The sequence below is a fragment of the Halyomorpha halys genome, unplaced genomic scaffold (assembly GCF_000696795.3).
Source record: "Halyomorpha halys isolate HHAL.00 unplaced genomic scaffold, Hhal_1.1 Scaffold949.1, whole genome shotgun sequence".
In the NCBI taxonomy this organism is placed as follows: Eukaryota; Metazoa; Arthropoda; class Insecta; order Hemiptera; family Pentatomidae; genus Halyomorpha; species Halyomorpha halys.
The window spans coordinates 588,498-615,593 of record NW_027109590.1 but is presented as its reverse complement, the minus strand read 5'-3'; the positions used below and the strand labels follow the sequence as shown (position 1 = coordinate 615,593).

General features: G+C 28.5%; 1 protein-coding gene across 2 annotated transcripts in view; it reads left to right on the top strand.

The window, feature by feature from the left end:
* Positions 1 to 20,324: 20,324 nt before the first annotated feature.
* Positions 20,325 to 27,096, top strand: part of OtopLc (Otopetrin-like c) — a 21,043-nt gene continuing 14,271 nt past the window's right edge. The window contains exons 1-4 of one of the 2 annotated variants that reach the window (XM_014431211.2): positions 20,325 to 20,605; positions 20,762 to 21,020; positions 24,118 to 24,294; positions 24,381 to 24,494. In XM_014431211.2, the coding sequence (XP_014286697.1) occupies positions 20,602 to 20,605; positions 20,762 to 21,020; positions 24,118 to 24,294; positions 24,381 to 24,494 (554 nt within the window). In that variant the 5' untranslated portion in view covers positions 20,325 to 20,601. Of the gene's footprint in view, positions 20,606 to 20,761; positions 21,021 to 22,554; positions 22,727 to 24,117; positions 24,295 to 24,380; positions 24,495 to 27,096 lie in introns of those variants that run through there. The other variant, XM_014431213.2, reaches the window with a different exon arrangement.

Sequence of the window (27,096 nt, the reverse complement as noted above, 5' to 3'; positions counted from 1 at the left end):
GCAATATACTATCCGGGGAATCAACTGAGGACTCGACTGAAACCAGATATGTTAATGTCAATGCAAATGGTTTGGTTTACTTTTAAAGTTCATGTTTTTTAAAAATAAAAAGCGCATAAACACATAAATATTTGCTCAAAAATCAGAATTAATTAGATCTGGTCTCTATTCGATTGAATTGACGAATAAGGAATATATGCATATTAGTTGGCTGGTTTCCTTTTATGGTTATTTTCTATTTATATCTGATGTTTCTTATTTCCATTTAAAGCTCGTAAATATGTGCATAAACATTAATTGATCATTCTTATTAATTATCTTTAGTTCATTTTTTCCTTTTTCAATTGATTTCATCAGGTTAGCTTACGTACTATTTATGATATGCTAGATGGTTTAATTTTATTTATTTGCATTTAATAAAAAATATTATTGGATGCCTATAATATTCATTTAAAATTTGTGTTTATATAAACATTATTTGCTTTTTTTCATTTTGTTGTTATTATTGTCTCATTTTTTCTCCCTATCCAAGAAATACTTGATGACGTTTGATTATTTCATTATTTTTATACCTTAAATTTTTGTATTTTAATCTATGGCCCATTTTAATACCTGTTATATTATTCTAAAGGGACTAATCCCAGATTAAATATAGAATATTAAAAAAAAAATATGCTAAAAAATTTATGATTTGTGTTAGTGAGAATTATTTAGGAGCATATGCACCGAGCGATTGATATGAAATTTCAGTAATTTGACAGAATATCAGATTTAAATTCCGGCAGTGAAGACTACCGAACGCTGACAGTGTAGGTGGGACCAGGACCAAAATCGATGGGGCCCACACCGCCCTCGCACCACCCCTCGACAACCACCCCCGATGTAATCAGTATTTTATTGCCAAAGTCAGTATTAATACCTATAATTCGGCTTAATTAAAATTTTTATGGATCCGGATATATTTTTACGACATGGGAAAAGCTCCATTTTAAACGAAAATCTCGTCCCTTATGCAGTTTAAAATCTCTTTTCTCTTATTTCATTTGAAAAATAGAGATGAAAATTAAGAACCTATGAAATAATCCATTGAACTTATTTTAAAAGTACTTTACTTAAAAAATAATAAGAGTCGTTTATATACTTCTTTGATTGCTATAATTTATTACTTGTTTAACGGATTATGCTTGTTATATTTTTGTATACGTTCGAATCTTTCTAGGTTTTATGTTATTTTAATTTTAGTGCTTGATTAGTTTTACCTTCTATTAATTAATAGAATTTTGACTATCATATTTTTATATCAATAGATAAATATGTCGTCAGATGGCAATAATGTAAGTTGTTTTTGTCTAAACATTATTTTTTTTTCACATTTTAAATTTATTTCTTTACGTTTATGATAAAACAACGGTGGTATATTGTAATATGTAAATCAATTCCACAGAATCGCATGTCGAAAGTTTGTTTTTTCTAAATTTACAATCATAAATCCTATTCGTGTCACTCTTATAAAAATATAAATCTGTTATGCTGTAGTTTTATTTTAAATTCGATTATTTTATTGTTTGTTTAATTTATCGCTGAATGTTTGAAACAAATATAATTATTTTTGATAAAACATATGTTAACAGTCAGTATACTGACTAGTAAAAATTAAAGACTTATGAAATTATTGAGTCTTTAATTTTCACCTCATATCTTCAGTATACTGATTGTTAACATATGTTTTATCAAAAATAATTAAAAACTTGAGAAATTATTTATGGAGAGCGCGGTACCACCGTGGTATGGCACGATGCTACTATCTCCACGTTCCTGGGTAAAAATCTGGCTGTCAAGTCTTGCACAACCGTCAGCCTAGTAACAGTACTTCCTTACAAAGTACTGAACCCCCTGACCCTTCATGAGTTGTAGCGGATAGATTTTTTTTGAGAAATTATTAATTGAAGTACTCTTTAACATATTTTATTTCCACAGGCGTAAAGAAAGAATTACCTTGTTAAATTTCATAAATCATGACTTGGAAAAAGTTCAGATTATAGAATTTTCTACTTTGGAAAACATTCAATATGTATCATACTATAATTTTTATCGACATTACTATAAAGTTAATACAATTACAATTAAAAAACCGAATTTAAACACTCGAAATTATATCTATATCGAAAAAAACTATCAAAGATATATTGTGTAAAAATAATGCAACTTTAATCATAAAAGCTCAGTCATTTACTTACTGCCTTGGGTCTGTGGTTGCAAATGAAGATGTTTACATCAAGCACAATTGGTCTAGGTCTACAAACCTTCAAAGATTAAAAAAACTAAGCACAAATGTTAATCATTACCAACTAAAGAAGAGCTGAGAACAAATAAGGATTATCTTTTTCTTCTTTTTTTTCCTTCCTTTCAGGTGTTACGAAGCTCTGGTTCAGCCAAATGTGGTCTTAATGAGTTGAGGAATTGCCAATTGTATTTTGTGGTCTTCTCAAAACTTCAAAAAACTGAACAATCTCTCGTTTATTTTTTTAAAAATTAAGAAAGAAAAGTATAAAGTCCTAAGTACTATAATTGGAATATATTTATTCCTGTTCTTAGCGAAAATGGCTCTATTATATTTTTAGGACATGAGGGAAATGTGATGTTCTGATTAATTTATAAGCCTTAACAAATTATAATAAGGTTTGTTGTAATAATATTTAAATTATTAATTCTAGCTGCAATATTCGTGTTGAGGGACCAGTTAAACATTTTAATATTCAACACACGTAGGGACACTATGGCATCGAAATCCATTATAAATTTCTAGTTTTAGTTTAAACTCTAGCAGTGAATATAAACGTTGTTTAACAATAACGAAAAAATAAAAACGCTAATTTTCGAGCTGAAATAAAAAAAACAAAACACCAAAGACATTTAAAAAAAAAGTCTTTAAGACTTCAAGTTTCATTATAAATATCAACTTTTAGACTCTTAGTAAAATTTCTTTATGGAAATAGTTTGTAAACAAACTTTTATCTTTTTGAATAAATAATGCATTTTTCCCGATAAAATAAACAATTTTAATTTTTCAATTTTTTTTTTTTACTTTATTAGAGTTGAATCTGGAAGTTTCCATTAGAATCAAGTTCGATGTCTGAGGAACTTTTTTGTGTTGAATTTTCAAATTTTTAGTTGGTCCCCTGAAAGAAAAATTGCAGCTGGAAACTTTTTTTATTTAGCATTTTTATTTTTCTCTATAATTAACAAATTCATGCATACCCGCACCTATCGTGAAGACGTTGATATCTCGTTACCTAATCAACTAAACTTATCAACTTCTTCAAGGCTGGTACGGGTCTAATTAGAGCTGAATTTGGAGTCTAAAATATACAATGGAGTTTGATGCCAAATATTCCTATTATGTGTTGAATTTTAATATTTTTTACTGTCACTCAACTCAAATATACCATTTGGAAAACATGTAAAATTAAAAAAAAAAAGTTTTTTTTTTTTAAAGCATAACTTACTTATCACTGATATATATTATATAAAGTAATTTTACACACATCCTTATTAACCCGAAAAAAACTGAGACTGAGATCACTCTGTGAAAATTAAATTTGGTTCATTTTCATTACGATAACTTTGAATTTTGAACTTTTAATTTAATGACTTAAAACTTATTTTAACAGAAACATATTAGGTTGCACAGAATGTGGAATATCCAATGGGGTTTATTTAGAAGGCTTAGCACAATGCAATATTGAGAAGTTGAAAAACTGCACACGTATTTGGATACTAAAAATGGCTGAAAAATGGAAACCAAAATTACAATAATTTTGAAATGGAACAGGACCTAAGAAAATTTTTTTTAGAATATAGCTACGTGTTTTTACTAAAACCTCCGAGGACTTGACAATGAGCATACAAATGTTAGGACCACACTAAACACGACTGGAAACATGCTCAATAGGAAATTAAGCTTTATGAATCCGACACTGCTCCATGAATAGCAATCTTTCTCAATTTGAAGACGTTGATACTCTTCTTTACAGAGCCGGATTTGTAAAACTGAATTGTCTTTTTCTGAATTACCTTATTTCATTCATTGATTTCCAGTGGATGTTTTAAGAGCGAATCATGATTTGTAAGGTTTTTTTTTTTTTTTTTAATATCTATTGAAATTTACTACTGTACATTATATTATACATTCAGTAAATTTGATCTAATTTATAATGCAGTGATACAGGCTAGTATAGTAACTACCCATTGGTAGCACTATAATGACGTTTTACATTAAAAGGTCTCGTGGCCATCTTGTTTTCAGGCGCCTCAGAGGATTGCCAGGAATAGAAGAACAGGCTAGGTTAGGAACTTGTGGGTTTGGCTAGTTAGGGAATTTATAATGGAAGAAATGATATCTGGTTAGGGCTTGTTCGGTTATACATGGAACATTAAGGTCTTTATGTATAGTTTTATTTGTGACAAAGTAAGGAGCATTGAGGATTTTGGATTGTAAGGATTGAATACGAGAGGAATTAGAAGGTTTAGTGGAGCCTCAAAGCTCAACTCCGTATGTCCAGATTGGTCTTATTACAGTCATACAGATAAGTCTTTTGTATTGAATTGGAAGTTTAGACCGTTCGTCTAGTTAAGTGCTGTAATAGTCGAAATCGACGTGCAGTTTCCAGTTTTTTCAGTCTTGTGTGATGATTCCAGGTTAGACGTTCGTTCAGATGTAGTCCAAGTTAGCGGATCTCTTCGACAGGGACAAAGCAACATTATTAAATGAAACTGTAGGTCAGTCAGTATTTGTAAGGGTAAAATAATTATCTGGAAATCCCCCTTTTTTTTTAGATTTACATTTCCACTAAGTACAAAATTTGTAATTATTTGAATTTTGATTCTAATTTTCAATGGAAAACTATGTGTTCAGATAGCTTAATATTGTGTCACTTTATAAAAAACAAAAACTTTTCACATCCAAAAATGTGTAAAACTTTTTCTTTAAGTCTATAAGAAAACAACGATGTGTATATCAAATCCACAATCACATAAAGAAAATTTAATTTTTTTTATTGTAATTAGAAAAAAAGGTACATGAGAAGTATAATTGATTTATGATATTTTTTCATCTCATCACAGATATCTTCTTCGCAATACTATTATGAATATATCAATTAGTTATTCAATTTTTCAAAGTTTACTTAAATTTTAATTAATATTTCATAGATATAATTATTGTGGATGAAACATTATTTATTTTGGCTCATATCATTAAGGACCTATGCAGTCCCTGAGTCGGAACATCGTGATTTGTTTCTTGGAGAAATAAATATCAATGATCCCCGACGTGCTCAACTATCAGATCTTCTTCATAAAACGTATGATGAAGATGCACGTGCAGAAAATAAATTATTACAGGATACGTTGAAGTGAAATTGCAGTAAATTAAGAAAAGTACTCATAATTCTCACATGCTCGAAAATGGTATGAGGGGCTTAAAAAATAAGCTGAATTAGATTAAATAAAGATCTAAGATATATTAAGTAACTTAATGCAACGGAGCGGATACAAATGTTGGGCATTCTATAATGATTACGTCAGCCCATCTGTTCATTGTCATTTATGAAAATAACAAGCGCAGATGTAGAAAAATCACGGTCACAGGAGTGAATTTTAATAAATTTCACTTGAGAAAATGTCATGTGACAGATAAAAATCTGTGCAAACAAAAAAAAAATATCCTGTACCAGATTATGGTTTTGTAACGTTGAAAAACTGGGGAGTAGTTTTATAAAATTAACAAAAATAAGTAACTTATAGATTATGACACGCCAAGAGAGAGAGAATTGGTAAAAATAAACTAATTACTTTATGGATATCAAATTAATAGGTAATGTAGGGAACTGGCAAATGCATAGGACTTGAGAAAACTGGAAATTCCAAGAACTAAAGATTTCCTTTTATGTGATACAAAGTATGTTATACAGCTATGTGATACAAGCTAATCCATAATTTTGAAATGACATGTTATGTATTGATATATATACATATACAGCGGTACGTATAAATATATGTGATGACTTTGGTGTATATAATGTTTATTTCATAATTGTTCTTTTATTAATGTTAAAAAACATAAAAAAAAAACCAAAAACAATTATTTTTTTATTATTATTATAATCCTTCTATTATCACAATTATTGTGATAATAGAAGCATAAAAACGCAACATAAAAAAAGAAAAGAAATAATATTTCAGTGAAAGAAATTCGTAGTAGGAGGAACTGTGTGTATGGTGTAGAAGTATCATCCCACTTATAACAAGTACCTTCTTTGAAAGCATGGGGTTGACAAGATTCGTTTCCACCACAAGAAAGGAAGCTTTATTTTGATCTCCATTGGCATTATACGTAGGAGTTCTACTACAACAATTTGATGGACAAAGTCTTAAATTTTCCATCAACCTTTACCGGATTGATGAAATATTTTTTTATTTTTCAACTATAATACTTAATATTTTCATTTTCCTAACTCATTTGGATTTGAACCTTTCACTTAACTGGCACATGGCAACAATAATTTTTTTTTATACTCAACAAGGTATTATCCATAGAAACCTAATTTTTTGATATTTGACATAAATTTATATCTTTATTCAGTTCGAAGTAGGTTATCTAACATCAACTTTCCCAACTTTTTGGGTTATAAGATTATTAGGAAGAAGTAAGTAACTCCTCTTCACAACCTCTCCTCTAACGATGTTCCTGTTTATGTATCAGTTTTTTTTTTTATCTAGCCAATATTTGTTCAGGCTAGCCATCGCAATAAAATACATAATACGTAGATTTATAATTTAGAAGAATTATATTTATTTCTTAAGATAAACAATGATGTGGGTATAGATTTTTTATGGAGGGGGTGATAGGAGAAAAGGAGGGGAGTGGAGGAGGTCGGTGACTGAGCTACTGATTCGTTCAGGTATCTAATCTCCCTTTGGGATGGAACTGCCATTAAAATGTATCCAAGTACATTTTATTAAAAAAATCGATGCGATTCAAATTGAAAAATATCGACTGTTTATCAATCTTTGATTTCCTGAACACAGTTCAACGAGGGGGGTATTCCCTTTTGTAATGACAGATGATAAATTAATTATCTTTAGCTTATATTTTTAACTACAAATACAATTTTGTGAACTTGAAACCTCTTACCTTCGCACCGTATTTTAAGTTAGATTATTGTGCCATACAACATTGAATTATGACTTTTTACTTTCATATATTCATTGAATATGTAGCAAGAGTGATTGCTGTGACTGTGAAAAATTTTTAATTCCATTCTTCGACGGAGGTTTTGAGGACCTGATTTCAACCAATCTAGTCTCACAAAATAGTCTTTGTTTATGTGAACAGCCTAGCTAAAAAACGAAGAGTCGTACGAAATTATAAGACTGAAATGACACACATTAATCTGGTGGAGACCTGGGGTTTTACAACAACTTTTTCATTAAAATCGACCAACCGAAGGTGCAACTTTATGCTATCAATTTTATGTTTTTTTTTCTAGTTTCTAATCTTGCTTCCTCTTCCGTTCCTGACAATCCTCCGAGGCCCCTGAAAAGAAGATAGCCACAAGACCTACTAATGTAAAACGTCATTAGAATGCAGCCAATGGGTAGTTTCTTTACACGCCTGTAACACTCGAATTTGACTGAGATCAGATTTACTAAATGTATTATAATGTACAGTTGTAAATAGCAATAAATAAATAATTTAATTAATATCCATTTTAGTCTCAAAACGTTTTATTTTTCCTATAAGTCCGACGTTTCGGCCAATTCGGCCATCCTCAGGGACAAACTACTACAAAATAGCTTTTATTACACGTATGATCCTCAAACATTTCAAAATACTTAACATTATTATTTATAATTTATCTTACCTTAATACAATTTTGGAATTATATAATGTAAAAACTCTTAACTCCATGCAGACTACTCTGCCCAGGTCAAAACAACAATTTCTATGAAAACATTAAAAAATTAGGTAAAATATATTTTTAGTTAATAAGTATATCCCACATATGTTTAATAACCTAATTATTCATAAAATAAATAACCTAAATATTAACTTAAAACCAAAATTAAAATCATTTATCACAGTCACTATTCCTTAAAAACTTTATCACAACAATGCTTGTAACCTTCCTCCACTCAGTTCAAGCATTAAAATTATATATTATAACTACACTTTTGTCAATTTTTTTTTTATTTCATTAGTAAAATTCCTATCAAGGCTAATTATAATTATCAACATTCAATTTATCCTGTATTATTCATAAATTAATTTTACTTAATATCTCTGCATAGTGTTGGTTTAAATTTCTTGTATCTATTTATGATTTTAATTTTGGTTTTAAGTGAATATTTGACTAATTAGGTAATTAAACATAAGTGGGATATACTTATTAACAAAAAAATATATTTTACCTAATATTTTTCATGTTTTCATAGAAATTGTTGTTTTGACCTGGGCAGAATAGCCTGCATGGAGTTAAGAGTTTTTAAATTATATAATTCCAAAATTGTATTAAGGTAAGATAAATTATAAATGATAATGTTAAGTATTTTGAAATGTTTGAGGATCATACATGTAATAAAAGCTGTTTTGTAGTAGATTGTCCCTGAGGATGGATGAATTGGCCGAAACGTCGGACTTATTAGAAAAATAAAACGTTTTGAGAATAAAATGGATATTAATTAAATTATTTATTTAAAAAAATTTACCAGTCTCAAGAAAGTGTTTAAGATTATAAATTAAAAATATTTTTTTTATTGATTATATCATAAATGATTTCGATTAAAATCGGAATATCTGTTTATAAATAATCTCTCATATCAATCTGGTCGTATCCTCATTGAAATAGTCTGACAGGATTTAAACAATGAATTTTTAAACAATTTTTTTTAAGAACCTTGAATTTTGTTCATTTCAAATAATTAACCACTTTGCATAGTTAATATTAATAAAAAAAATTGATAGAAGTTTAAAGAGGGTCAAAATCGTAAACAGCCGAGAACAACCGATCTCTACCAATCCTATTCATATGGAAACTGCTACAACAGTTTAACAAATGATGACTATCGTTTGTTACTGTTGTGTTCTTGGCCTGAATGAAGTTAATATTTGTTATTCGCATCTCTAGAAACCCTAAAACTCGAATTTTTATAGAAACAGAAAAATAAAAATGTTTTGTTCAAAATTTTTGCATTGTCTAGTCCTTTTTAAAATACGATAACTCTAACACGAATCCACGGAATCACATAAAACTTGAGAACGTAAGTAGTTGTGGTATTTCATCATTTCTAATAAAATTATTCTCAAAATTGTTCTCTTCCATTGCAATCCTTCATGTCTAAAGTTGTTTTAATGATCGTGCATCTATTCTGATGAAACAATAATAAAAACGAAATCGTTATTGGACAAAACAATAATAAGAAAAATATAGTCCAAAAACGGTAGTTGATTAAAAAGGTAGAAGCTAAATAAAGAAAATTAACACAGTGAATAAAGAAGCAAGTACAGAAAGAACATAAGTAAAAAAATCTTAATTTCGAATCTCAACACTTTTAACAAATTATAAAAGAATTATTTATTTTTTTAATTTTTTATTTATTGATATTTACAACTTTACATAAAATACATCGTGTACATTTGAAGTAAGATATTAATGGTATGGTACAGGCGTGTAGAGAAACTCTAAAAACATTTTTACAATATAAGGTCTCGAGGTCATCTTCTTTTCTGACACCTCGTAGGATTGCCCGGAATGAAAGAGGATGCAAGGTTGGAAACGAATGGGTTTGAGTGGTTAGGGAGTTGGTTCGGGGTAGATCGGTTACATAGGGAACATTAAGGTCTTTAAGGATTATTTTATTTGTGACAAAGGAAGGAGCATTAAGGATTTTACGAAGGATTTTGGATACGTGAGGAATTCGAAAGTTTAGTGGATCCCCAAAGCTCAACTATGTAAGTCCAGGTAGGTCTTATTATTGTCATGTAGATCAGTCTTTTGTAATGAATTGGAAGTTCAGACCGTTTGTCTAGTAAGTGCTGTAATAGTCGATATCGACGTGCAGTTTCCTGTCTTGTATTAGGATTCCAGGTTAGTCGTTTGTCCAGATGTAGTCCAAGGTAGTGGATCTGTTCTACAGGGGTAAAAGCAGCATTATTAATGTATACTGTAGGACAGTCGGCAGGTTTACTATGAAGGGTAAAGGTGATTTGATGGGATTTGTTGGAATTTATTTTAATCCTCTAATTACACCATTCTTTAAGGGCTGTGATGTGTGATTAGAGAGTTTGGTAAACAATTAAAGGGTTATAATTAACTGCGAGCACACATTTGTCATCGGAATACGTGGTGAGGATAGTATTAGGATTAGTTGGGATGTCAGCTGTATAGATGGTGAAGAGGATGGGACCAAGGATACTACCTTGAGGAATATCAGCGGAATGTAAAACAATTCAAATCTAACTTCTAAAATATTGTTGAAAGATTTCAACACAAAGGCTGAAGTCCTTCAAAGTCTAGAAATCTTCCACTAACTATGAAATTATCAGGTAAGAGAAAAAAAAAATTAATCCAGACCATAAACAGCACACATCACACCAAAAAACCAAATCATAACCTACAGATGTAAACAGACATTTATTGATAGTAACATAGAATCCGCCATGTAACCAGACTCTTGAGTACGTACCTCGTAACTTAAGTGTTGTTCATTAGTAACGATTTTTTTACAGTTAAAATTAGTTGGAAAAATCCCACTTTCATGAGATATTCTTTTAGCTTAGATATGTGCCATTTATGAATTCTAGCTTTAGTAGAACTACTTTTAGACTGATTGATAATTTATGTTTTTGCACGTTCATTTCTTTTATAATACTACTCGTCCATAAAATTATATTTGAAGAAAAAGCTATTAGACCATTAAAAAAAAATCCTCCTAAATTAACACCTATTAAATTAGGATATGTTTTTGTCAAATGATCAGCAGCCGTTATATATTTCTCTCCTACCCATAACTGTCCAGTCAACTTAAGGTTTCACTTGGAAAACAAAAAATAAATTTATTTAGGAAGTTTATATATTTATTTCTGGTACTGAAAGCATAACGATTCACTAGTTCAGCGTTATATTTGTAATCATTTGTAGCGCGTACAAACAATTTACATATTTTAATGGCAAAAATCATTTTTATATTTATTTTTATTGATACAATTTTGTCAAGTATATTTATACCACCAATGGCTACGCAATGTGTGATCACCGATTTCAATAAAACTTTATTTGGTGATACTAGCCCGGAAGATATTAGACACGTGTCCGATGATTCATGTCAATGTGTCATTGGAGCCAAGGAAAAAAATATTGTATTTAAATCTAGAAATTTTTATATTATCGTATTCTTTATATATACCTTTGCTCTGCATATTATATATATTATTTACCAATTGATTTTTTTTTTCAAAAATAATAAAAACAAAACATTGCTGATCGTTTTTTCAGAAAAAGTAACGTAATGTTTTTCTCGGCGTTTTGTTGGGACCCGTAAAAAAATTGTTTTTCTTATATATCAAAAGTTATCTATTTTTGGATAATACTAATATTTTTTCTCACAATTTTATACAAATTCAACGTTAATCTCTTAGAAGCTGTTATTATTTTATTATTATTGTTAATTGGAACATACCAAAACAAAAACTCAAGTCTCTCAAATACCTATAAAATAAGTTTAAAGTCATAGTAAATATTAATCACTAATAATCTTATATATTTATTAAAGAGATAGAAATTTTTAATAGAAATAGAACCAAATGTTGCATCTGATTGTTATTTTTAACTCCTTTGTGGTAAAATGAAATATGCAATTGATAAGCAGTTTGTGATATCTCGATAAAATTTATTATGAAATAATACTTTTAGTTCTAATATTAACACAATTCAAAACTCTTCGATTTGTACGAAATAACGTTTGGTGAAGATAAATACCCTTTTAAGGCCTTAGTTGTTTCCTTCCGCCATTTTGTATGCAGCAAGTGTGGCCCTGCATAATGCTATAGGATTTTCTCTTAAGTTCCCTTCTTTACATCCTAGGCTCTGGCCCTTCCCCTAAACAAGGGTCTCTTTTCCAAAGAAGGAAAGGTATTCTCCTAAAAGAATCCAAAAATGGTGCGTCGCGCGCACCACGCAATTTCACCTACAGATTTTGTGTAGATTGATGAGCTCGTGTAGTAGTTATCGCTGGCTATATTTGTGGCTTTCGAAAAAATATTCTAAAAAAAAAAAACAGGGAAGACGGAATTATGATCAAAAACATTTTTATTTTTTTGTTATTATGAATATAAACTTTTAATAATATAAAAAACTTTGCCAAGATTACAGCTTTTGTGCAAAAAATAATGATGACATAATGCAATCGGGAAAGATCGGGTGATCTCGGCTTTTCTCATTATATTCGGATATTCCTTATTATACTTTATTTATTCGTTATTTTTTAAAACATGTTGTGTTTATCTTACTGTTTATTATTGATAACAATGAGACCCTTTTTTTTCAAATAAACAACATTAAAGGTAATTTAGAGGTTGGTTTTTTTTTTTTTAATTCCTTATTTAAACACTGTCAGACTATATCAGGATAAGACCTAGATGGTATTAAAGACCATATAATATTTAATTGACATGGCGAGTTTAATCAAAATCATTAAAGTTATTTTCTAGAAAATCGAGAAAAAATGTGAAAAATCGATTCCAAAAGTGGCACTTACGTTTATTCGATATTATAAAAAATTTTGCAGTCAAATCCCAGGCATGCAGGCACACTTCCTTAAATATATAATTTCAGTTTCGTACGACTTACCGTTTTGGGGCTAGGCTGTTCACGAACGCACACAGAGCATCTTCGTAACACAGACTAGGTTCTATGGACTCATAGTACAAAAGCCCAAGAGGAGGAAAAACGCAATTATTTCACCCCAATTTTTGATTACTTTAATGGAAACTATGTATAATTACTAGTCAAAATTGATAAGTCTGCCTAGTATAGATAGGAGGAATAAAAAATAACGGCTGTTTCAGAACGTTAAAAATAATTATTTTTTTTATTCAGAGCACTATATTTTTAAAACTATCAACAACAATAGAAAATCTAAGAGAACATCATTTAAAGTAGAGTAAATTTGCTAAAATACATGCCCTTACAGAGCTATTTAATTACCACTCCAATTAAAGCTAGTTTAATGGGCTATAAAGCAGTTCATGGCGTTTATCGTCGTAGGAGTAGTTTCATGATATTTGATAAATAAATTGATTTATAGTTGTTTGGACAAATTTTGATTTGCCAAATTTATATTCATATGCAAATATCATCAAAACTACTACCCCTACGAAGATAAGTGCCATAAACTATTTTATAGTAAGTTAAATTTCCTTTATTTTGAGAGTTGGCAGACATATGTGCATCTTATGGGTCTAGAGCTATATTTTTTCAAAATCAAACATTCTATACTAACAACTATAGATTAAAAGTTTGTGAATTTATTTTGTCAAATATAAAAACCACTAATCCAACAAAGATAAACGTTACAAACTATTTCATAGTAAATTTAACTAGCCTTACCTTGAGTACTAACAAAAATCTGTATGTCCTATGGTTTTGAAATAAAGTTATTCATAAATCAAACTTATTCTCCAAACAACTATAAATCAATTTATTTTAGGAAACATCATGAAAACTAATATTTCTACGGTAAATAGCTTTATTAGGGCTAATAATTCAGCAAATTTACTTCTTTAAATAATGTTCTTTTAGATTTTCTAGTTTTATTAATAGTTTTTCAGATATAGTGCTCCGAATGAAAAATTAATATTTTTTTAAGGTTTTGAAACAGCCGCCATTTTTTATTCTTCCTACCTAGTTTTGACTAGTAATTATAGATAGTTTTCATTAAATTAATAAAAAATTGGGGTGATATAATTGCCTTTTTTTCTTCCCGGCTCTTTTTCTATTAGGGAACCTTATGAAATACATTACCGTCGAAAACTCTGATCGCTAGGTAAGGGAAAGTAAAATGTACTATACTTTCTCCGTAACAAGGACATTAAAGTATTTCATCAATTAAACATTTTATTTTTATTTAAACCCTACCGCAAATAAAACTGTATCTACCATTATCTGTAGATAACTATTATTAAGAGATATGAGTCTCATACGTATGAGATGGAACATATTAGGACAGTCAATGAGTTTATATTATTAACATATTAGAAACAACAAAATGTGTTTTAGACGAAAATAACGCGAAAACCTGAATTAACTTCGGGGCTTTCCTTAAACTAATAAAGAGGTAAACATGCCAACAGCCCTGGGATATGGGGTAGAACTGTTGTTCCCGACCCAAAGATGTCACCGAACTACCAAAACGGTAAGTGAACGATGTGCGGCCCACCCCCTACTCTCGATTAAGGACAAAGGGAGTCCCCCTCGGAAAATATTTGAAAATTAGGTTGGTTTAAATTTCATATTGAGTAATTTTTATTGTGCATCAGAAAAAAATTAATAAAATTGTTCTAACAATAAATCTTCGCAACATATGTACTCTCGGGCCCACCCAAAGGATCTCGCATACCACAGATCGGGAACCAGGGGTGTAGAGCCTAAGATAGAAGGTGAGACAAAGTCATATTCTTCGTATTTTTTCTTATGACTTGAAAAGAGCTTGTCATTGCTTGGAAAATTGTATTTAAAAATTGAAAAACAAATGCTCGCAAAAGTTACAAATTTAAAGAACTAAAATTAGATTAACTTTTTTGGTTTAAGTGTTACTTTTAAAAATGAATATTTGTGATCGGCCTAAATATATTTTTTTTATTTCCAACTCTTTAAATTGTGGCTTTACGTTCTAAAATAAATCGAATAAAAATGCGAGTTTTTCCTTAAACACTAGCCCAATTGTTTTTCAGAGTTGGTACCACAGTTGCTGATCACCCCAAGATAATCCTCATATGTCTATATCATCTGCTGTTGATTTTCAAAATGGACGACAAAAAATCTTTTTATTTTTCATGCAGTCGGCCATCATTTTCAAAGAAATGGTGGATAGTAATAGCGAGTTCTGAAGATAAACCTGCAAGGGTAGTGACTTTTTTATTAAATCTGCAACATTTTTGGATTCGACTTATTTTGAAACGTAAAACCTCAAATTTTGCGAAGAGAAGGTTAACATTTTTTTGTTTAGTTTGGTAGATTACTGGATTTATTATTAGAAATAATAAAGTAAAAGGTTAATTTTTTTTTCTTACTTTGAGGAGTTTTTAGGAGGAGAATTTTTGAGAGGAGAATTTTTCTAATGGAATGTTTTAAGCCGTTTTCGAGATATAAACACAAATTCGAAAAACGTGACCTTCTCTCCCCCTTCCTATCTTGGATTTAAAAACTTTTTTTAGGACCACCTTCCTGGACTTTTATGGTATACGGGGTGAAGAGAGGAGGTTATCTAGAGTTAACGAACCAATTCTATCCATGGTGAGAAGCCAAATTTCTATTTTGTGAGATCGCCATGAAATAAAAGTCAACTCCTAGGCCGGATTTAAACCGGCACCTCTGCAGTAACGAGGCAGCTTAAGTTGAAGCTTTAACTTCCTCGGCCACAAATGGCCATCCAGTTAAACACCAATATCCCAGAACTTTTAGGTGCTCCTCTCCTAAGTAATCCAAGAAAAAACCTGATGTCAATACCGTTCTAAAATTTCTGGCAATCGTTGAATAGAATAGGTACGTACGAAGTAGATCTTCATAATTAAACAGAACCAATGTACAGCCATGGCCAGAAAAGTATGTTCTCTAATATAATAAATGAAAGAAAAACAGTTTTTATTTTCTTATTTGAATAATTTAAAATTAGAATTATTCTTCATTATTTATAAATAACTATTGTGTTTGGTATGAAAGGGCGAATAACTTTCGGTTTAATTTTTTTTTTTTAAAGTTGGAATAATTTTTTCTTTCAATCGGAAGATTTCATCTAGGTTCAATACGATTTTTTGTAGGTGGAAGAAGTTTGGTTAATCTTTTTTATTTTTATTTATTCACTTTAAGATATAATAAAAAGTAGGAATATGCTCAGTTAGGTTAGTATAATTTTAAAAAACATTAATGACGGTAATATTAATGCTAATCTTACAGCCAACTTTTTAGAAACCTAACAGTTTTATCGGACCTTTTTTAGTTTAGAATGAAGTTTATGTTGTATGTTTTTAACTTTGTGTTTTCTGCAAACAATAATTACTGATGAAATAATTAATTTAAGAATACAGAGGTTATATGTTATATTATAAAGATTAATAACAAATTAACGATGAACAATTGTAGACCACATATGAAGAAACTAAGTACTCATTTTTGTTTAATAAGATAATTTTGATAAAAAAGTCTATAAGCAATTAGCTATTTTAATATTTAGTCATTATCATTTTATTTTATTTTTTATAAGACCTATTCTCACTGGTGCATTTCGAAACGTTCGGGAATAAATATGTTAGTTTAATTTTTTGTTTTATTTTTAAGAATTATTCCTGATAAATAGACTTCAATTTTAGGGGAAGTTTCTGGGAAGAAAAAAAAAATTATTAAACTAAAAATCGCCCTGTAATGTATAATTATTATAATTAATCATAGTATAATATATTAAACATAATATAAATATTTAAAGAAAATATACATTTTTAGAAAATTCTTTTTTTATATAATTTTAGTGTTCTCTATTTTACTACTCATCCGTGTCAAGTTTATTTGTTACTTTTATGGCTATTATTGATCTTTCATAATAACAACATTATATAATAACATAGTTTTTTGAATAATTTATTAGCATTGACTGTATACGCGATCTATATATTATTTTATCTATACTTAAGTTCTTCTGGCGCCTAAGTGACAATCACAAAACCATCTTACTTATCTCGGACAAAGGGCTTTCTTGGTTCATTCCTCTTCGCTTGCTGCTTACAGAGAGCATCACTACGTTCGCTATTCAATTCTCGATTCTGTTGGTACTTCCTAGTTTGTTTCGAGGTAAGTTTATTCAGTTGTATTTGGAATATCTATATTGTTTTATGATAAATTTCCCAGTTAAAAAAATTGTGTAAAACCAATTAAATGTTCTATTAAAAATTACTTTAATTTGGAGTAACAACATCAACCTGCACTATTACAACTTATGACTGGTCTTAGGATCAGTACTGTCTACAGGGTTGACACACGGCTAATTTGATAGAGTAAATAATCATCTGCCGGATTCGAACACGGGCCTAGGAGACCATAGCATATATGTAATTAAATATTTTTATTTATTTAGTACCTTGTTAAACTAAATGTAAATTAACAACACTCTTATATTACCGAGGAAACACTAAATAAAACATAAATGTTGTATACGAAGACAAACGTCTATTTGACCTACAAACAGGCAGCATCCGTTCTATACTTTAACTTATGGAGAGTGTAATACGGGTTCATTGTAACTCTGTTATGAATGGATAAAACGTACACGAAACTAAAAAAAATTGAATAATAAAAATAATGATACTTATAAAATAATAATAATAAAAGAAGTATCATAAATTTTATCAACAGTTGAATGGTAGTCTTATATGAGTAACACTACTGATTCTAGATCGTATATATTTGATGTATTTTATCTAGACTTTAAACTAACTTTTTCAATTTATGAACAAATGTGTATTCAAGAAAGAATAAAATACAAATAATCACATGAATTATTTACTCATACTAATAAACGATTTAATCTAAAATTGTATCAATCTTTGTTATGTAATCGACATTCTAATGTTTTGTACATTATTTAAGATTGAGTATTTGAAAATAATGCGTTCATAATCTATGAATATTTATATTTGATGTATTGGTTCAAAATGAACTGATCTCATGTTGAATGAAATAAATGGTTAGTGTATCTCTGAGATTTCATCAGTCAGATAGAACTGAATAGGGGCCACTAAATGAAGTGCCTTTTTTTGAGGAAGATTAGATATCATTAATGTTATCATAGATCTATGAGTACTTTCTTTGCATACTTAAATCATTTCTTATCTGCTCATGTTGACTTTTTATTCATAAATTTATATTATTAACAGTCAATATACTATAGTTCAGTAGTCGACAGTCTTTTCGGAACGAGAGATTTGTTTAGCTTAAACAGGTTATGTCAGTATTATAGGAATGATATACATTTACTTTAATAATACAATTTTCTATGAACTGAAAAAAAAAAAAAATTTCTTACAATAGTTTATGGGATATTAATACAATTCCAATATAACTGTAGTGTAATTATTTAACGCATCAAGTTTCCTAATTAAATAAAAGTATTAAATATATTTTATTTATATGAATCATGGCTACCTACAATATTTTTGGTAAAAATAATTACTACACATTACCAGTATCATTAAAAAAATTGTAAAAATAAAATAAAAATTAAATTATGACGGAGAGAAAATCAGATATATTAATTAGTAAGCACAAATAAATTGGAATAGACATAATTTCTGTAATACTAGTGCATTTATAGCAAAGATAAATTCATACAATATATAACAATTAACGCTTAAAAAACTAAAATTTAGTGTTATCTTAGTATTCAAACTGTTTTATAACAGCACCATCATGATCAAAATTGGAGATAGTTATCTTAAGAATGTCATGTTCATTTTCATTAACTCGTTGTGATGAATGTTATATTATTAGACGATGTATATTATTTAGTTACATATTATATCGTTATTATATTCCTAAAAATATCAGATACCCTAATTTTACAAAAAAAAAATTAATAAATTCAATAAATTTATGTTGAGACAAGCTAGAATGCCATAATGTATCAGATTTTATTATGTTGTTAATTTGACAATAGATAAATTAATCTAGTTTGTACAAAAGTTTTTTAAAGCCTAAAAACTAAGAAGAATTTTTAAAAATTCGATATTATTCTAGAAAATTTTTAAACCATAAATTTATTGATTGTTTGAAAACCATTATTAGGTTTACAATATTTTTAAAAAAAACATGTATACTGAGCCCGGTTTACAAAATTTTTAAAAAAACATGTATACTGAGCCCGGTTTACAAAATTTTTAAAAAAACATGTATACTGAGCCCGGCGATAGATGATAGATAGGCGCGAATCGACTATAGAAAATCCCTTTTTTTAGACAGGTGTAATTTATCAAGCATTCATTCAACACTTAAAATTAGTTCATTTTCAAATTGAGGCATAGCTTTTTTTTTTTTTTTTGATAATACCAGTTTTTTCATATTAAAACAATAACAAATTTTACAGGAATTCTAAAAGATATATTTCAAACCCTCCGATATTGCAGGGAGTATATTTTTCAAACTCACTTATCAATTCATGTTATAAATAATTGTTTTTTTATTTCTGTTTATGGTAATCCATAATTCGATATTAATAATTGATAAGGAAAATATGTTTTCAATTCCTTTTATTAAAAATTTTACTTAAAGCCGGGTTTTTCAAATTATTTGTTAGTAAGGGGTTAATTAAAGTTCATTAAAAAAAGAAACTTTGATTATTTAATGTAAAAAATAAAATGTGTGACCGTAATGAGCCATCAATGGTGAAACCATGAACTAGTGCAAGGATAAATTTTATTTATTCAATAATCATTTCACAACCACCACAAATAATACACTGACCGAAGATAAATTTTTTATGTAATCCAAAAAGTTGCCTATGTTGTAAAATGTAAATTAGGGATTGAAATAGATTACGTAAGAAATTATTTTAATTTTTAAATTTAGTAAGAAAGTGATTCCAATTAAATAATGTTCTTTCTTTAACTCTGACATTGACTTCTGTCAAAACGACGAAGATGACGAAGTCCTGCAACGTGTGGCGAAACATTGACTCAAATAAAAATAGTTATACTATTTGAGTTTTGTTTGAGGGCACCCGGAACATATTCCATTTATTAATACACACGGTCAATCAGCGATGTTCCTGAAGTAATGTTTTTTATTTAATGTTTCTTAATTTCAATTGAATCATCAAATGTAGTATCTCCAATCATTGAATAAATGAGATAACGTTCCTGTCACTATATACCATCAGTTACAGTTCCAAAGTAACCTGTTATTGAATAATGTTTACAACTGTGCCGCTAGATGGCAGTGGAATAGCCGCGCCCTGCGCCCCCACTCCAACCCTATAACTGATTAGATATTCCTGAGTCGTATCCGGTTATCAAAAACCTCCCCTACCACAAACCCTCTAGTCTAGCTGTCTGATTCTTTACTCACAAACCCTTAGTTGCACGCAGTCTTCTGTTATGTTCGCGTTTAACTCGTGTGTTGTGTATTTCAATGGATCTTTATCGGACGAAAACTAATTTCATCCTGCTTGTGTGTACTGTTGCTTCCCTTCTTTCCTTCAAAATGTGAATTTCTGGCTTGTATTTACCTGAGGTTCAGGTGTTGTCTTTTTCTACTTGAAGTTTTTGATTTTTAACTATTAATGTGTAAGTAATTTATTTTATAAAATTGATTTATTTAATTTTTCTTCTAATTTACAAATAATAATTATGAATAAATAAACTAAACTAATTTAGTTATGATATGGACCCTCATTAAAAAAAAAATCGTTTATTTATCTTTATTACTTTGTTTTTCCGAAGCAACTGACAAGGGTCGCTCGAAAAAGAAGGCATCCAAACAGCTAAAACCGCCAGTGATGCAGGACAGCTCGCCAGACCTCAGCCTCAAGTTGAGGCGAGGCTCTAGTGATTCCAGAGATAGCTTCTATATGGACTTTGCCCAAGGTATAGATTCTGATATAGAAGAAGTTACTGCAACCACTTCAGGATATGTTCCGCACGACATCACTGATGATGCCTCTACACCAACAGCACCTACAGTTAAGGATGACACAATATGGTAAAGTCAATTATTGTAATTTATTTTTGGTTGTAAAAAATTAAAGAGAGAATAAAATATATGCGTTGGACACCTAGGATAATAGTGCCACTACAAAATTAATTTTTTTTATAATGAACATTGGGGAAGCTCCCAGGGTGTTTCTAGAATAACTTTTGCTTGTAGAACACCTACTGTGTCATATTTGAGGGTTAGCCTCACTTTGGAACAATAGGTGTACAACCATTAAAATTTCTAATACTAAAAATTTGAATTGGTTTCTCTTTCATTCCTAATATGCGATATCCATATTAAAATATATTACTATGACCTTACATTCCAATGATTATGTGCTGTGGTAGCTAACTGGGTTCATTTATTCATTTCCTTTTACCAACATCAAATTTACTTATTACTTATTATTTAGATTTTCAAATTAATGTAATTCATAATACTATCCTAGATCTATTTTTAATTTCAGTATTCATTTCATAGTTTCAAGATGAATTACATCAGTGTCATCAGCTTTAGAAGTTGTGAACCAATTGAATTTACCCTCCGATAAAAATTAAATTTAGTAAAATATAATTAAAAGAATTTTATATTATGTATTTTAATATAATATATCTCAATTGAAGAATAATAAAATTAATGTTTTTTTATGTGAAGTTGTGGAAACCATTTAAGAAGTTTAAAAGGTGTTTACATAATTTCTTTTTAGTTGTCTAAATTTAGAACTCTAAACAGAATCGGCTTAGCAGCTTGAAGAAAATTAATTGTTCTGAATTAGATGGAATACTATTTAGTTTTCATATTTGGATAGCTTATTTTGAAGTGTAATTGTTATGAAGTAATTAATGCCAATGAACCATTATATAATAATCATTTATTACAATTTTTCTACCTTTTAATCACTCACAGTTATTGGTGATTTCAAAGATATTACAAAACAATAATTTAGAAAATATATGATAAATAAAAACTATAATTGAAGTAATGTTTCATTTTGTTTTTTATTTGTATATAACGAATTAAGTATATAATGAATTTTTTTGTTTTTATGTTTTTTGAATTACCGCTTAAAGAAACTTTCGATTTGCTATTTATGTTTATTGATGAGATGAAAAAAATATCTTCAATTGTGTGAAACAATATAATTTCTTTTCTTTTTTCACCTTTTAATGCATTGTACTTTATCACATAAAATTAAGTCTTATTTTTCATGAGTATATTTTACTCGATTGAAATTATTTAAATTAATATAGCATTATGAAAAATGTAATTTTAAAGAAACAAAAATTCTTGTTCAATCCTACATATTTCCAAATATTCTAGTTTCTGAATATTTTGAAATATGCTGAATCCTGTCGAATGAGTGTACATGAAGAAGCTGTATTGAAATATTTTAGGTCCATTTTAGTTACCAATTTCAAATGAACAATTTATTAGTGCAGTACGATGTATCATCATGATTACCTCCTTAGGAAATTGGTGCAATTTACTTTGATTGAAGAGAGGGGGCTTTACAGACTCTATTGAGTTGTATCTCCCCGTGTTTGCAGTGTCATATGTTTTATAACATGAAATTAAATTTATGCCAAAAAAAAAATAGAGCAGTCTTACTGCTGTGTAGTGAAGTATAATTATTGCTTCAGGATATATTTATCTGTATTTGATTTTACAACTCACTGACATAAAATGCTGATTGAGGAACTTACTTACAAAACGTAAGTGCAATAATTTTAAGGTGACATTGATGTAATTATATAGCTTCAAATTGAAGCTCCTGCTTAATTTGCATATCACTTGTGTGTAGTTATCAAATTGAAATGCCCTTGTCTTCCCACCGTTGCTTACCATCATCTAATATTTTTGATGTAACACTTCCTTTAGTACAAGTATGCTGATTATTAGTTTATTCTTAATTACTTAGCTCTTATGTATGAAAGCTTTGACTTGTTGATTTTATTGGAATAATAATTTCTAACTCTAATCGTACCTAAGGATTTTTTTTTATTTTTATTTTGTAGAGTTTTCTCTTTAAAATTTACTAGCTCAAAGGTAATGTATATACTTTTAAAATTTGTAATTATTGAATCATGATTTCTCATTACATATGTTTTTATGTGTTTGTTTTTGATTCATTAAAATTATTATATTTTGTTTGACTAATTTGAAAATTGCTCGAGTTATATTTTTGATCTAGAATCAAGCTATAATTTATAATTTTTGTTGTATCTATAAATAAAAAGTATCAAGTTGGTTCTTGTTCATTGAGTTTTTACTGTTACTTTGAAAAGATATTTTTTTTTTCAGAATTAAGATAAATTTATTGTATTCCTTAGTTGAAAAATTATTTTAAAAACTTTAATTGTTCATTTATTTCTGGAGAAATTATTTAAGCCTTTACCAGAAATTCAATAGTGTTTTTGTAGCAAGGCCTTTGAGTTAGTAAAAGTGTTGGGGGTGAGGGAGCAAAAGGAGAAGGCTATAAAAATCCCCTCCCCCCCCCCTTGAAACAGTAAAGCTCCCCCACTTCGCTAGGTCATAAAACTACCTGGACCTAATCTATTTTCGACTTATTTTTATTGTTTTCTTCACTACAGCTTTTTTGCTGCTGAAATCGTTGGTTATTGTCGCTAAGTAATTAAATTATTTATGATTGACAATGGTAATTTTAATATATATAATTATCATTTTTATAATATTTTATACTATCATATAAACGCATTGTATATTTATAAATGATAGAGTTTTTCTGTAATATTCTTAAAGGCTACATTTTTAAATATTTATTTATTATTATTAATATTTAGCTTTTTTAATCTGAAAGTTAATATTATAAATAGTAGAAACTGGACTTGTTGGTTTTCACAAGTTCCTACGTTAAATTTTGAGTTTTTAATTGTGTTAATATTTTACATATTAAATAAAGTAATATTTCATGGCAAATTTTGTCATGTTGTTTAAGCTGAATTAACACTGGCAGTCCCTTGATAATAATGTTATATGATCATATAAATAATAAACCAGATCATTTTTAGTTTATTAGAATCAATTTTAGCATAGATAAAATTATAATTTTTAATTATTAACCTGATAATAACTGATTTGATAGTTGGACCCAAACACCGGGTGACACCGTTCTTCTTCCATCCCCTGCAAGTCCTTCAGCTGTTATAGTCAGTCCAGAAACCCTTTCCCACCACTCTTCACCTGTCAGAATACCAAGGAGCACATCTAGAGCAACCACATCTTCTGCAAGACCTCATATATTATCAGCTTCACACTCAGGGTATTTATATTACTTCTGAACAAGTCCTAGTCATTTAAAATAAAAAAATATATTATATTAAATAAAATTTCCTGTTTGATTCATAGACTCGCTCAACAAGGATCCCAATTGATGCCTGCTGTATTGTATCCAAATATTTCTATGATGAAGCGTCCATCTCGAATTGACATTCTCCAAATTACTTGGAGGAAAATGGGAGCGTGAGTTTTTAAAATTTTTTATGAAAATATAGTTACTTTTTCTCCTCTAAATACTACAATGTTGCATTTAACGTTATGTTATCAGTTGTGAATCTGATATGATTCATTCTAAGGCATGAATTATTTCCTATTTATAACTTAGGACTATGACTCAAGAACATTTGAAGTGAAAGAGAAAATTTCATTTTAATTGACAAATACTTGATAAACCAGAACATTCCTTTGATATTCACATTTTACAAGTTCATTTTTATACTCAACTTCACTTATCTGTAGACACTAATTATCCAAAAATTGTAATCAGATTGAGATTTAGAACTTTATTATAGACTAATTAAGAATTTAATTTATTAAATTCATTTAAGAATTAAATGAATGTAATTTATTAAATTCATTTAAGAATTAAATGAATGTAATTTATTAAATTCATTTAAGAATTAAATGAATGTAATTTATTAAATTCATTTAAGAATTAAATGAATGTAATAAATATATTACTATATATTTATTAGATTCATTTGCTGGTTCTTATAATTAAATAAATCATATTTCTAAAATAGTTAAATTTATTTTTTTTATTTATAATCTTAATTTTTTTAATTTTTCGAGAAATTGTTATTTTATATAATAAAATTTTATGCTGTCCTCAAAACGATTGAAGAATGGCTTAATCTATATAAATAAAAGTGTAATGTTTCTTTGTTACTTATCTAAAATCTCCAAAGTTCTTAACTGATATACATGCTGTTTTTTCTAGATGTTTGGTTTCATCCTAGCTCTTAGCTATTGAAATCCTGGAATTATCCAGTAGAAAAAAAAAGTTATTAATAAAATTAAACAAACATTATTCATAACTCAAGTTATTTTTGTTTGAATGAGCTGTTGGTTGAACCTTGATTAGATTCCTTACAAAAATCATTGAAATCTGACTATTATTTGCTAAGGGATATTAAACTTTTCACCCAAATTTATTAAAGTTTTGCTGTTAAATGTGTGTTAACTATATAGCTACTATAACTTGAAGACCATACATCCTGAACATTCTAGATGCTCATTGGATAGATATTTAATTGCACGGATTTATAGAACCTTATTACTTATTGAATTATTGAATAACCTCTATAGTTAATTTTTATTATTTAGTGATATATTGTAATTTGAATTAATTAATTAATACAATGAATAGTTTAGATTATTCATCTTGGTATAATTTTCTTTTAACAACCAAAATTTAAAAACAGCAAGTAAAAAAAAAATTGTTTTATGTAAATTATGCATTTTTATGTTATTGTTTTCTGACATTGCTCTGTATCCTGTTTTTTTGTATGAAATTAGAAAATATATTGCTAATTGCATTCAATGAGTTTACATGTTTTAAATATTACAAAAGCCAAAAGATGCTTCCAGTAAAGGAAAGCCAAAATATATTTGATTAGGAAAAAGCATCAGATTCATTTTTAGCATCCTTCAAAACTCTTTTGTGATAAAGTAAATAAAATAAAAGGCTCATATAAGATGAAAATTTAGATAAAAAATAATTTGTCTGTTGTTATGAAATTTATATTTCCAAGAGCATGAAAATTTATGTAACCAAATCATAAAAATAATGGTGTGTATATTGATCAATACAGACAATCTGTATATGTTCACACCCAGTGGAACGACCACAAGCATTATAAAATTAAAGTTATTATTAACACATGCTTTTGTTTTTACTTCTTTAATGTTTAATCAGACAGCCACAGCAATCTGTGTCCAGGTACAACTAGTTAAAAATGAAATTCATTATTTAAAACTGTGCAATTCTATTCAAATATTCATATTAAAAATATGAATAATTGCTTCAAATTCAAAAATTTGAAAATTTTATGGACAGAATCGCATAATAAGTCAGTGAACTTATTATATAATTACATAATAAGTTGGTTTATGATTATTAAAATACAGCACTCTTTTATAAGAAGTTAATTGTAAAAAAAAATAATCTTCTGGGCATTCCTAATCAATTTTGTATTTGGTCAATAACCATTAATTATTTAATGGTTAATAATGAGAACGAAACAATAATACAAACCTTCTCTACTTTTGTCCATTACAAAGGGAAATAATTATAATTGTTGTGGTTATGGCTAGAAAAAACTGTAAACAAACCAACCTAGAACCAGAAGGGTAATTATTTCCTGATTTATAAGCTTTATTATCACTATTAGAAAAATTGGAATTGTGTGAACTATGATTCTCATCTCATAACTATGTTCACTATTGGTCCAGTATTTAATTTACAACATTCAGAGAAGCATAATCCAGTAAAGAATAATTTCATGGTTTATTATGATTCAAGTGGTCATGCAGCAATTTGAATTACTACTAACTGAAATTGTGGAGTGTGGGCACAAACCTTGAAATTAGGCCTTTAATGTGGCCCTGTTTTCTCTTCAAATGATGCAAAAAGGGATTACTCTCTAAAATTGGAACTTGCTTTAACTTAACCCAATGCATATTTAATTTTTGTAAATGATATGTTTAAAAATCAAAGGTCAATAAGAGTTAAATAATTTACTTATTATTTAGTCAATAATGTGTGTGTATATCTATCTATCTA